This window comes from Panulirus ornatus, chromosome 8 (genome assembly GCF_036320965.1).
Source record: "Panulirus ornatus isolate Po-2019 chromosome 8, ASM3632096v1, whole genome shotgun sequence".
In the NCBI taxonomy this organism is placed as follows: Eukaryota; Metazoa; Arthropoda; class Malacostraca; order Decapoda; family Palinuridae; genus Panulirus; species Panulirus ornatus.
The window spans coordinates 17,772,061-17,785,834 of NC_092231.1; the positions used below are offsets into that span (position 1 = coordinate 17,772,061).

General features: G+C 41.1%; 1 protein-coding gene and 2 non-coding genes across 5 annotated transcripts in view; 1 reads left to right on the plus strand and 2 right to left on the minus strand.

The window, feature by feature from the left end:
- The window catches only part of Hmgcl (hydroxymethylglutaryl-CoA lyase), a 53,037-nt gene extending 46,272 nt beyond the window's left edge, over positions 1 to 6,765 (minus strand). Inside the window, exons 1-2 of one of the 3 annotated variants that reach the window (XM_071664181.1) lie at positions 6,608 to 6,751; positions 211 to 240 (exon numbers count right to left, since the gene is read on the minus strand). In XM_071664181.1, the coding sequence (XP_071520282.1) occupies positions 211 to 240; positions 6,608 to 6,682 (105 nt within the window). In that variant the 5' untranslated portion in view covers positions 6,683 to 6,751. Of the gene's footprint in view, positions 1 to 210; positions 241 to 6,129; positions 6,384 to 6,607 lie in introns of those variants that run through there. The other 2 variants (XM_071664182.1, XM_071664183.1) reach the window with 2 other exon arrangements.
- Positions 6,766 to 11,902: 5,137 nt separating this feature from the next.
- On the minus strand, positions 11,903 to 11,973 carry TRNAG-GCC (transfer RNA glycine (anticodon GCC)). The gene has a single exon. It is a non-coding gene; the product is annotated as a tRNA-Gly (tRNA).
- Positions 11,974 to 12,639: 666 nt separating this feature from the next.
- TRNAG-GCC (transfer RNA glycine (anticodon GCC)) lies at positions 12,640 to 12,710 on the plus strand. The gene has a single exon. It is a non-coding gene; the product is annotated as a tRNA-Gly (tRNA).
- The last annotated feature ends 1,064 nt before the right edge of the window (positions 12,711 to 13,774 follow it).

Sequence of the window (13,774 nt, forward strand, 5' to 3'; positions counted from 1 at the left end):
GAGGATGACCGAACATTAATAAGATAAAGAGGGATTTAACTGGTGGATCTCACCCTATCAAAGCCATAATAATGCCATGGTGGTTACTTACTATGACATAGCTCTTTTCCACAGACAGATTGATCTGTGTACTGTATAACGTAACTTTCATATCAAAATGCCTATAGAACATAAAGTCTTACAGCTCCTGTTTTCAGATATAAAACTTACCTCTACATACTGTCCTTTTCCAAGTGACAGCTTGAAAGAAAAAATTGAAAATCTTTTCAGGATAAATGATATAAGTGAGTGTAATTAATGAATATACAGTAAACTTGCAGCCAACATAACATATGAGTTAATGAACTACACTCCTACTATTGATACCATTTCATCAAGAACTTCCTATTAAAATGGCTCCAGCTGCTGTTCAGTAATCACTGCAAAAAATATAGGTTTTGAAAACTGAAAAACCTTTTCTCTCTGAGGCAGTGTCCTGCTAGCATGAGATACATTCTACAGGGTTGCTTTTGAAACCTTTGTATTTCCAATAGAGAAGCGCCTGCCTTACTCTTTCCCTAAAACTCAACCACGGTTGTGGCAGTTCTTTTGCTTTGGGCCTGCACTCAGCTAACTAAAAACTGCCACACAGATAACATTCTTGACCATCTAAGTTCCACTTGCTAATAGCCCTCAGAATTTGCAGATCACAAACATCAACCCCAAAACATTCACAGTTGGTAGAGACAAAGGTTTTTCAGCAAAAAGAAAGGGGAAAGCAGGACAAGGTGAGAAAATAAGGAAAAAATGCTCATGGGAAAGAACCTTGGAAAGAAAAGGTTTTCCAATTTTCAAAACCTACTTTTCTCTCCTCTGCAATCTGTCCCATTGGCATGAGACCATACCCATATGAAGAAAGGGGGGGGAGGGGTTTAGAGAGAAATTGTTGGATAAGAAGATTAATACCAAAAGCAAAAATAAATACCTTCGATAGTGATATGGGGGCATATTGTAATCAATCTCTCCTGAAGAAGGAATCCCAAGAGCCACACAGTGAAGATTCAAAATGTTAAAACTATGGTACCATAAAACGAAAGACTTTTGTGGTGTAGTGGTTAGCGTTCCTAACCATGATGCATTCATGGGCCACCTATGGTCGAGCACATAGGTTTGAATCCTGGTTGCAGCAGTGGGTGAGGAATGGTGTGTATTTTGGGAAACAGTGATGGCATGTGCAAGAGATGCATGTGGCATGAGAAAGGTAGGAGATGGCCAGATTAGAAAGGTAGGAGATGGGAAGATTAGAGAGGGTAGTGAGTGGTGGGATGAAGAAGTAGAGTTGTTAGTGAAAGAGAAAAGAGAGGTGTTTGGATGATACTTGCAAGGAAGGAGTGCAAATGACTGGGAGATGTGTAAGAGAAAGCAGCAAGAGGTCAAGAGGAAGGTGCAGGAGTTAAAAGAGGGCAAATAAGAGTTGGGGTGAGAGAGTATCATCAAACTTTAGGGAGAATAAAAAGATGTTTTGGAAGGAGGTAAATAACGTGCATAAAACGAGAACAAATGGGAACATCAGTGAAGGGAGCAAGGGGGGAAGTGATACCAGGTAGTGATGAAGTGAGGAGGAGATGGAGTAAGTATTTTGAAGGTTTGTTGAATGTGTTTGATGATAGAGTGGCAGATGTAGGATACTTTGGTTGGGGTGGTGTGAGAAGTGAGAGAGTCGGCGGAGTGGCTTGGTAAACAGAGAAGAGGTGTTGAAAGCCTTGCGGAGGATGAAATCTGGCAAGGCAGCAGGCTTGGATGGTACTGCAGTTGAATTTATTATGAAAGGGGGTTACTGTGTTATTGATTGATTGGTAAGGATATTCAAAGTATGTATGGTTCATGGTGAAGTGCCTGAGGATTGGCAGAATGCATGCATAGAGGCATTGTACAAAGGCAAAAGGGATAAAGGTGAGTGTTCAAACTACAGAGGCATGAGTTTGTTGAGTATTCCTGGGAAATTGTATGGGAGGGTATTGACTGAGAGAGTAAAGGCATGTACAGAGCATAAGATTGGGGAGGAGCAGTGTGGTTTCAGAAGTGGTAGTGGATGTGTGGATCAGGTGTTTGCTTTGAAGAATGTGTGTGGGAAATGCTCAAACAGATGGATTTGTATGTGGCACTTACAGATCTGGAGAAGGCATATGACAAGGTGGATAGAGACACTTTGTGGAAAGTCTTAAGAGTATCTCCGAACACTTCTATAAAAAAAAAAGCTTTCACTGAATTCTACGTATAACATCTCTAACATTTTCATCTTATACACCCTTACTATTAGTAAATTCACTCTTGTTGCATCTGTACATCTCTTCTGCAGGCCACTTCTTGTGCCTTTTACTGTTCATCCACATATCTTCCTGAACAACCTATCATCAGTTATAATTCATACATGGCAATTTTTATCCATGAGCCCTACCAAAGAAAGATTTCTCCACACCACATATCTTTATTTCATCGTTCTTCATTCAACCTATCCTCTTCAATTCAACTTTACTCTGTAAGTTATCCATCTTTACTGTTCTTGCTTTTGAGGTACTATATCTATCTATATCTCTCATGCCTGTTTCCTCTTGGAACTCCCTCAAAGGGGTGGACACAGCAACAGAGTCTCCTTAACGAATGGATTCCAGCACAACTTCTAAGCCTTTAGTGCCTCATCCTTAATAGGTCACTAGCAGAGGGTAACTCCAGTGCAATGTCTACAGAGGTTCCTACCCAATCCTACTCACTACTTCTACCTAATGCTCCCGCTTGATGTTCCAACATACTACTTCTACCTATAAAATCTTGTGTTTCATATTTGAGGAAATAGCTACTTTTCTTCTCCATGCAAACTTCCCTACAGGGTATTCACCAATCTTTCTAAACACTTCACATTTTTTCCTTTGCATGACTATCCATTTATCCAAAGCCACCAGTTTTTCACCATACAAAATTATATTACTCAATAATCTCCCAGCATCATTTACAACCAAGTAAATTACTTTTATTCTCAATAGCTACTTCAGCCTGCCTTGAACCTAGCTTTGAAACTTCAATCATCTGGGATGTTTTTTAGTTGAACAAAGGCTAAAGACTTCCTCCTTCACAAGACTCCCACCCTCTGCATTCCCTCTTCTCCCCTAAATCCATCCCTAGTCAGCTCTTCCCTCCCTGACCCCCCACTCTCTGCATGGCCCTCCTCTCTCTTAACCCATTGCACTGCCCTTCCCTGCCCTGCCCTGACCCTGACTCATATAGCCCTCCACTCCCCCAACTCCCATCTCCAGCATGGCCCTCCTTTTCCCTAACCCTCCAATGCCTTCTTTCAACCACACTCATCTCCACACGGCCCTTCACTCCCTAAGCCCTAGCACAACCCCATTTTCCTCTGGCCCCTTATCACTTGTACTGCTCTTCCCTCCACAATCCCTTTCCTAGATCCCCAGATCAACAAGGCCCTCTCTTACTCGAACTCCATTCCAATAAATGTCTCTTCCCTTTTCTTAGTCCCCCACCCCCAGCATGGCCCTGCCCTTCTCTGATCCCCCATTCTTTCCACTGCCCTCCTCTACCCTGAGCTCCCCAACCTAAGCACTGCTCTCCCCTCCTCAGACCCCCATCCCCTGCCCAGCCCTTCCTTTCCCAGATTCACCTTTAGTGGCGGCCTGTCTCATTGCTGTGACCTGTACAAGACATAGTCCATTAATACAGACAAAAAAAGTATTGCTTTCTGGAAGCTACGGCATTTGAAAAGCGTTTAGATTGTGCTCTTTAGTGATAATCAACATTTCTATTACATAAAAAGAAAATCCATAACCGTCTTGGAGTTACAATTTCAGCACATACACAGAAGGATGTATAAACAGCCATGCCACTGTTCCACCGTAGCGAGCACAGGAGACATCCTAAATAGAATACTAATACTGCTATTGGAATAAGAATGCACTGAAATTCATAAACTTTACCATGTTCAACTGCAGCTGAATTATCCTGACCAATGGAAAGTTATCATATCTTTGTTCCCTATTTACCCTCAGAGCCTCTGCATAGGTTACAACCTTAGGTAAAGACAAGATTTACAATTACAAACTTAGTCATACTAACACTTAATATTGAACTTATTTATTTATTTATTTATATTTATTTTGCTTTGTCGCTGTCTCCCGCGTTTGTGAGGTAGCGCAAGTAAACAGACGAAAGAAATGGCCCAACCCACCCACATACACATGTATATACATACACGTCCACACTCGCAAATATACATACCCATACATCTCAATGTACACATATATATACACACACAGACACATACATATATACACATGCATACAATTCACACTGCCTTTATTCATTCCCATCGCCACCTCACCACACATGGAATAACATCCCCTCCCCCCTCATGTGTGCGAGGTAGCGCTAGGAAAAGACAACAAAGGCCCCATTCATTCACACTCAGTCTCTAGCTGTCATGTAATAATGCTCGAAACCACAGCTCCCTTTCCACATCCAGGCCCCACACAACTTTCCCTGGTTTATGCCAGACGCTTCAAATGCGCTGATTCAATCAACTGACAGCACGTCTACCCTGGTATACCACATCGATCCAATTCACTCTATTCCTTGCCCGCCTTTCACCCTCCTGCATGTTCAGGCCCCGATCACTCAAAATCTTTTTCACTCCATCTTTCTACCTCCAATTTGGTCTCCCACTTCTCCTTGTTCCCTCCAACTCCAACACATATATCCTCTTGGTCAATCTTTCCTCACTCATTCTCTCCATGTGCCCAAACCATTTCAAAACACCCTGCTCTCCCAACCACGCTCTTTTTATTTCCACACATCTCTCTTACCCTTACATTACTTACTCGATCAAACCACCTCACACCACACATTGTCCTCAAACATCTCATTTCCAGCACATCCACCCTCCTGCGCACAACTCTATCCATAGCCCACGCCTCGCAACCATACAACATTGTTGGAACCACTATTCCTTCAAACATACCCATTTTTGCTTTCCGAGATAATGTTCTCGACTTCCACACATTCTTCAAGGTTCCCAGGATTTTCGCCCCCTCCCCTACCCTATGATTCACTTCCGCTTCCATGGTTCCATCCGCTGCCAGATCCACTCCCAGATATCTAAAACACTTTACTTAATTGAAATTATATTTTTACAAATAATATATACAAATGGACCACTACAACACAACATGAGCTGCTGGCAGTACTGTTCCTTTACCAGTATGAGGAATCAGGATCCACTTTCCAAATCAAACTGTTTTCTAACTCCAGTGACCTGGAATATGTTGATATTTTCAACAGATACTCTGACTATATGTGACTCTTTAAGTGTTCCCAGACTTCACATGCAAGTGGTTAAACTGAGAGCAAGAAGCCACCTTCATTGATAAGTCATGTTATACATGGATGGAATAGTCTGGTCAAGGACCCTCTCTCCAAAAGAATCCACTATTTTCCAGCTCCTGCATGGAGAACAGCCTTGAAACTGCAGGAACTCCACAAAGGAACCTACATTTGCATGACAATAATAATATCTTTCTTTGCTGATCTTCTTCAACAGCATAATGATATGCAGGTGTCTGAAGCATAACACAGGTATAAAAAATTATCTACGACTTAGAGTTCATTTTTTCTGGATTCTCTTTCATAATGGGCTCAAAATGTATAAAGTACATGATAAAATACCATAAAAGTAAGCCTTCCAGCATGTAATAAACTGTAACATGGGTTTACCTGTGAGTAGCTAAAATAAATCACCTTAAAAAAACCTTGTGCAAAATTTTTTGGACTGCAGAGGAATCAAGACTAAAAACCAGCTGATATATGTACACCATAATATCATGCTATAAATACTATATATATATATATATATATATATATATATATATATATATATATATATATATATATATATATATATATATATATATTCACTAACAGGATCAATTTATTATGACCTACTTCTGCCGGGCTGTCAATACCCATGAGAGTTTGTTCCTTCTCGTAATATTACAAAGTAAGCCTTGCCAAAAAATTATTCTCACATCGTTTAACATTATACTCTAAGGTGTCATAAAATGAATGAACTGTGATGATTCTTACCACACAACACATGTCAGCATTTCACCCATAAAAATACACTGACTCTCCTTATTCTAAAGTCTACTTATTATATACATTGTCATAAGTTTGTCACTATTCAACTCGTTATACAATTCAATCACCGGTGCTCAATCCCTGTTATGAGTTCATGTATTATGTAACTTATTATTTAATTCATTCAATTGTTGCTAGTTCCTGTGAAGAAATACTCATCTATCATTGTGGCCTAATTCCAGGACTTTGTGTGCACTTAATATCCTTCATTTGTACCTCACCACAGGATGGGTAAAAGTGCACTACAAATTTGCCGTTTTTGTGGCAAAATACAAAAATACCGAAAAATCAGCTGATAAGCCAGCAAGAGAAACGCTCTACACATCCAATCAGGTTGAATGGCCTAACTCAAAAGTGATACATTCTTTCACCACCCTTTCAAAGCATAACACACAGAGGAAACCACATTTCCAATCAGACTTACCGCAGACGCTCCATAATTTCGGCAGAAGGACTTGAGGGCGGAGATAACATTGGCCCTGCAGAATAACGTAGCCATGGTGGCGGCGTCGTCTGCTGGGCTGTCCGTCGTCTGCCGACCTCGCAGCCACACTCACTTTCATTTCCCTGTATCACCACCACTTGAAGTTCGTCTGGCCTGGAGACCTTGATATCTTAACGATGTTAGTTATAAGTGAATAGTTTTAATTCAAGTATGAGATTAGTCACTTTTTAAATGTCATATACAGTTCTAAGAAGATGATAAGAGGTAAAGTACAGCAAAAACGGTTTTCATCACATCTAGTTTCTAGTCAGTCCCAAGGACGACTACAGGCATGTTGAAAAACACACTATATACATATATGTATATAAATATATATATATATATATATATATATATATATATATATAGAGAGAGAGAGAGAGAGAGAGAGAGAGAGAGAGAGAGAGAGAGAGAGAGAGAGAGAGAGAGAGAGAGAGAGAGAACGTACGAGAATTACACATGATATGGGTAACGGATATCGCTCACTTCACGTCTTGCTTGATGAATAAGGCTCTTCTCAGCTGCCATCTCCATTAAGTAGTTATGACCTTGGTTTATTAAGGACTGATGTCAGCCACGTGTCAAGCACTATTCGTAAGTGCTTCTGTACATGTTCCATTCCCGTTTCTTATTTCTTCAGGCAGTTTACTGAATAGCCGTTCTAGCTTCATGGTTTGTCTCATTCTAATTTCAGTATATTCTTCAAGACTTTATAACTATTTCTTTTATGTTGGAAGATACAGCTGTGGACTATAGTCCTCCCCATCAAGGCCGGGGCCTTTACTGAAACATAAAGAGTTTAGGAGGAAGTGAAAAAGCTTACTGATAAAGACATGAGAGGGGGGGGGGGGTTAGAGAACTCCGAAGCTTCGAGGTGCAGGCAGTTAAAGAAACAGTTATGAAAATGGCCGTCTCCTGAGTTGCCAACGGCCACATTGTGATCATGTGACGCAGCAGCTTTCCAAGTATTGCTTGGTCTAGCCAATGATAGGGCCACACAAGCAGCCAGCTCTCAGGAGCAAAAAACAAAGTAATACCTATAATAGAGGGAGAGATACCCTCTATTATAGGTATTACTTTGTTTTTTGTCAATATTGAGCCATAGAGCAAGTGAGTTAAGTTTTGAGGTTGTCTGGTAAAGGAGAAACGGAACAACTGTTCGGAAAAAAATTCGACTTCCAAACAGGACTCCGTTTCTTAAAGGCTGACTTGGCCATTCCCGTAATGTGAGGTGTCCAAGATAGTACGGATGTTACACTGATACCAAGTACATTGACTGAGTTAAGAGGTGGAATTACAGATCAGTCAAGAGAGGAAGGTTAAGAATTTTCGATAGAGATGGGCAGAAAGTGAGTCTTAGAGGTATTAAACTGAACCAGATCTCGTCTACCCCACCGAAACATCCTGTCCAAATCTGAATTCATTGAGGAAGTTGTGTCGAGACGAGATGCAAATCGAGCGGGAAAAGGAGCAGAAATGAAAGATGTGGAGAACTTCAGTATTGAGTGGTCAGCATATGGGTGCATTTGGGTATTTGTGGAAGATACCGTTGTTGATAGTGAAAATGGGAGAGCCTGATCAACCAACAACCATGGTGTTGGATCGGCCAGAGAGGAAGCTAGACATGAGGGAGCAAACTGAGGGAAGGTATCCAAAAGAGGGGGGCTTAGAGATGAGTCTGATGCCATAATTTGAAGGTAACCTCTTTCAGTACACGGGGATGGATGTCATCAGACCATAAGCCTCGCTTATGTCTACAGAAAGAATTACTTTTGGGACAGCTCGAAAAGAGATCACAGAGAAGGACAAAAGGTTAGTAAGAGGAGCATCAGGGGGTAAAGGAATCTTCAAGTCATGTAAGGTGGAGTCAGAGGAGAATCGGGAACCAAAGAGTGTTGCTTTGTCTATGGGAAAGACAGCTTTAGTACCGTCAGAACAGAAAAGTAAAGTAACGGTAGAGCGACAGAACTTGTTAGCGATGCCTTTAGGTAAAGACCAGAAAGACCTATCAGTGGATAACGAGGAGAGGTTCGCACTTTCTTTGAGCAAATTAACGCTTTACATCACTGATAAAGTACTTGCCATGATTATAGGAAATGATGAATGGGAATCGGATTGGTAAGGTTAGTTATAATTTGCCCTAAATCATTGGAATGGAGAACGTGAGGGCTTTAATTCCCCCCCAACCGCCACCACCATCCGTAAGGAGGAATTCAACCATTCCCTGTGGTGAACGCTAAGATCCTTTAGGTAAAAGATCTCGATTTCCCAGTGGAGAACGTCACGGTCTCACGGCAGGAGTTTAGTTAGTCCAAGATAGTTATAAGATTTGTAGAATTAAGAGAACAATAGGCATAACAAGGGAAAGCAGTGGTGGTTGGGAGAAAGACCTTGGATCAAATAACATCAAAGTTTGGGGGATTCAGAGTCCTCCAAACGAGCCACAAGTGTGTTGATATTGGAGTATGCAATGATACAGGGGCTAGTAAGAACATCATTATACAACTGGATTTCAGGCAGAAGTAAGATAGTAAGAGGTACCTACAAGACAGACGGTGTTCAACAGAAAATAGAAGAAACCACGAATGATGGTTTGGTGAAAAAATGAAAATAAGTAGATCGATTAGAGATGGGAAAAAGGTCGTGAGAGGGGCCGGTAATACCACTGCTAGAGCACCCCCCTCCCTCTCATTGGCAGTAGAGTCAGGCGGGAACCCGGAGATTTCTAGCACCCCATGATGCCGGGGATTAGCGAACTTTATCAGGATTACATTTCAAAAAGACAGAGCACACAGGATATGACGACAGATCTCATGTAAAAGAATAAGTGAGGTTTGAGTAGATGTATGGTTGTTGTAAGGAGAAAATGGAAGGATTAGCCCAGCAGTCCAGTTCTGGAGAAAGTAAGACCAACAATCCTAACATGGAGAATGTCATTTGGTACAGGGCACCACTTTGAAGAATAACGCTCCTCACCCAGGAATGTAGTACCATCATGGATGGCTAATGTTAACAGCCAGCAGCCCTACTAGGTTGCTCCAAGGGTAGGGGGCGGGATAATCCTTGAGTTAGCTGTTCACCCACCTCTAGGGGTTAGTCAATATAGTTTGTACCTGCGTGTCGTAGAAGGCGACTAAAAGGGAAGGGAGCGGGGGGGCTGGAAATCCTCCCCTCTCGTTTTTTTTTTTTTTTAATTTTCCAAAAGAAGGAACAGAGAAGGGGGCCAGGTGAGGATATTCCCTCAAATGCCCAGTCCTCTTTTCTTAACGCTACCTCGTTATCGCGGGAAATGGCGAATAGTGTGAAAGAAAGATATATATATATATATATATATATATATATATATATATATATATATATATATATACAACAATGTTGTATGGCTGCGAGGCGTGGGCTATGGATAGAGTTGTGTGGAGGGTGGATGTGCTGGAAATGAGATGTTTTAGGACAATATGTGGTGTGAGGTGGTTTGATCGAGTAAGTAATGTAAGGGTAAGAGAGATGTGTGGTAATAAAAAGAGTGCGGTTGAGAGAGCAGAAGAGGGTGTTTTGAAATGGTTTGGTCACATGGAGAGAATGAGTGAGGAAAGATTGACCAAGAGGATATGTGTCAGAGGTGGAGGGAACGAGAAGTGGGAGACCAAATTGGAGGTGGAAAGATGGAGTGAAAAAGATTTTGAGTGATCGGGGCCTGAACATGCAAGAGGTTGAAAGGCGTGCAAGGAATAGAGTGAATTGGAACGATGTGGTATACCGGGGTCGACGTGCTGTCAGTGGATTGAACCAGGGCATGTGAAGCGTCTGGGGTAAACCATGGAAAGTTGTGTGGGGCCTGGATGTGGAAAGGGAGCTGTGGTTTCGGTGCATTATTACATGACAGCTAGAGACTGAGTGTGAACGAATAGGGCCTTTGTTGTCTTTTCCTAGCGCTACCCCGCACACATGAGGGGGGAGGGGGTTGTTATTCCATGTGTGGCGAGGTAGCAATGGGAATAAATAAAGGCAGACAGTACGAATTATGTACATGTGTATAAATGTATATGTCTGTGTTTGTATATATATGTGTACATTGAGATGTATAGGTATGTATATTAGCGTGTGTGGACGTGTATGTATATACATGTGTATGTGGGTGGGTTGGGCCATTCTTTCGTCTGTTTCCTTGCGCTACCTCGCTAACGCGGGTGACAGCGACAAAGCAAAATAAATAAGTAAATAAGTATATATATTTTTTTTCTTTCATGCTATTCGCCATTTCCCGCCTCAGAGAGGTAGCGTTAAGAATAAAAATAAGTGCATCAAAAATAAGTGTATTAAGAAATAAGTGTATTAAAATGATAAAAATAAATACACTTAAGTATTAAAATAATAAAGATAAATACACTTAAATTTTTTTTTTTTTTTTTTTTTTTTTTTTATACTTTGTCGCTGTCTCCCGCGTTTGCGAGGTAGCGCAAGGAAACAGACGAAAGAAATGGCCCATACACATGTACATACACACATCCACACACGCAAATATACATACCTACACAGCTTTCCATGGTTTACCCCAGACGCTTCACATGCCTTGATTCAATCCACTGACAGCACGTCAACCCCTGTATACCACATCGCTCCAATTCACTCTATTCCTTGCCCTCCTTTCACCCTCCTGCATGTTCAGGCCCCGATCACACAAAATCTTTTTCACTCCATCTTTCCACCTCCAATTTGGTCTCCCTCTTCTCCTCGTTCCCTCCACCTCCGACACATATATCCTCTTGGTCAATCTTTCCTCACTCATTCTCTCCATGTGCCCAAACCATTTCAAAACACCCTCTTCTGCTCTCTCAACCACGCTCTTTTTATTTCCACACATCTCTCTTACCCTTACGTTACTTACTCGATCAAACCACCTCACACCACACATTGTCCTCAAACATCTCATTTCCAGCACATCCATCCTCCTGCGCACAACTCTATCCATAGCCCACGCCTCGCAACCATACAGCATTGTTGGAACCACTATTCCTTCAAACATACCCATTTTTGCTTTCCGAGATAATGTTCTCGACTTCCACACATTTTTCAAGGCTCCCAAAATTTTCGCCCCCTCCCCTTAAAAATAAGTGTATTAAACCTAAATGCCTCTCATCAAGTAAGATGCTAATCAGGTACTGAAAGCGATGCCTTTCCCTGAGCGCTCAATTTTATGTGCATAAAAGGTACGGGAGGAACTGAAAAAAAAAATTATGCATCGGCCGGGAATCGAACCCGGGCCTCCCGCGTGGCAGGCGAGAATTCTACCACTGAACCACCGATGCAACGAAAATTACGGTGCATTATTCTTTAGTTGACAAATGTCAGTGCTGTTGGGCATATAACCTAGTTGTCTTTTTCCTAATTCTGACTAATATATATATATATATATATATATATATATATATATATATATATATATATATATATATATATATATATTTCTTTTCTTTCTTTCAAACTATTCGCCATTTCCCTCGTTGGCAAGGTAGCGCTAAGAACAGAGGACTGGGCCTCTGAGCGAATATCCTCATCTGGCCTCGTTCTCTGTTGCTTATTTTGGAAAATTAGAAAAAAAAAAAAATGAGAGAGGAGAATTCCAGCTCTCCGTGGGAAGTATTCTTTCTCCCCTATCCTCAGGGATAATCCTTATGCCTCGGCACTAGATCTTGTTTTTGTAAACAAGAAAAACATGGGTAGGTTGGTGCAAGGAAATCTACCAACCCAATACATACATGTACGACTGACAGACTTATCGGAAAATTAGTGGGTCCGAGACCTTGGGGGCTATGACAATATTAACATGGCCGAAACCACCCGACAGACCCTGAATACATGGACAAAAGACATAGATTACAATGAATTAGTCAGAATTAGGAAAAAGACAACTAGGTTATATGCCTAACAGCACTGACATATTAAATAAAGAATAATATACTAAATCATTTGTTGCATCGGTGGTTCAGTGGTAGAATTCTCGCCTGCCACGCGGGAGGCCCGGGTTCGATTCCCGGCCGATGCATAATTTTTTTTTTCAGTTCCTCCCTTATCTATTATGCACATAAAATTGAGCGCTCAGGGAAAGGCATCGATTTCAGTACCTGATTAGCATCTTACTTGATGAGAGGCATTAGGTTTAACACACTTTCTAAGCTTTCAATTTGTTGCTACGCGCAGATCATCACATATCTTTATTTCCTTCTCTCAAGGCTATATAATTGCAGTTACCTCAGCCGTCATGGTATTTCATAAGTTCCATCCCTTCGGTTTTGCTAGCAATATGCTTCTGAATTCTTTCTAATTTGTTTATTGGTAAGTGAATCTTGGTGCCCATACAACACAGCAGTATTCAACATGCATGCAATCAACATTTTCATTAATAGGCTTCTGTCCCCTATGTTAAAGTTTTGAGTATAATACCTACTCATCACTTGGATTGATCGTGATCCTTCTCATTATGTTCTCTTGATTCTACTTTTTCATTTATGATGACACTCAGAAACTTTTACATTTGTTCCCCTTTCTGTCTAGTTATTTGTTGGACCTTCATATAGTACCAACAGTTGTCGTCTTATTTGCTTAAATCTATCTTCATTTTGTAAATGAATGCATCTCCTTTTGATCAGTTTCTAATCCAGTCATTTTGTTTACTCTGGTGTCATCAACATAGCTCCTTAGTATGCATTCTTTTACCTCAATGTCCATGTCTAGTATCATTATAACAAAGAGTACTGAGGCTGTGGTAGTCCCCCCCCCCCCACCTCCCAAGGATATTTTCCTCTTTAGACATGGTTCGTTTGCCACCACTTTGAACTTAGAAACTTTAAACCAGTTTCCCAAACTGGGGTGGACTGAGATGGATGCAGGGGTAGCCTGAAACCATGAGCCAAAAATTACAATTTTTCTTTAAAAGAGGTTAATAAGAACATTCTTGAGTTTATGTCATTCAAAAGAAATCTTTCTTTGATTAAACTTGCCCTACATCCATGCAAAGCCAAAATATATTAGTCACCCTTACGCGTTCTCTATCGTCACGTTGCTCCTCACAATGACTCCCTGCTCGTCTCTCACAACACTACCACCTAC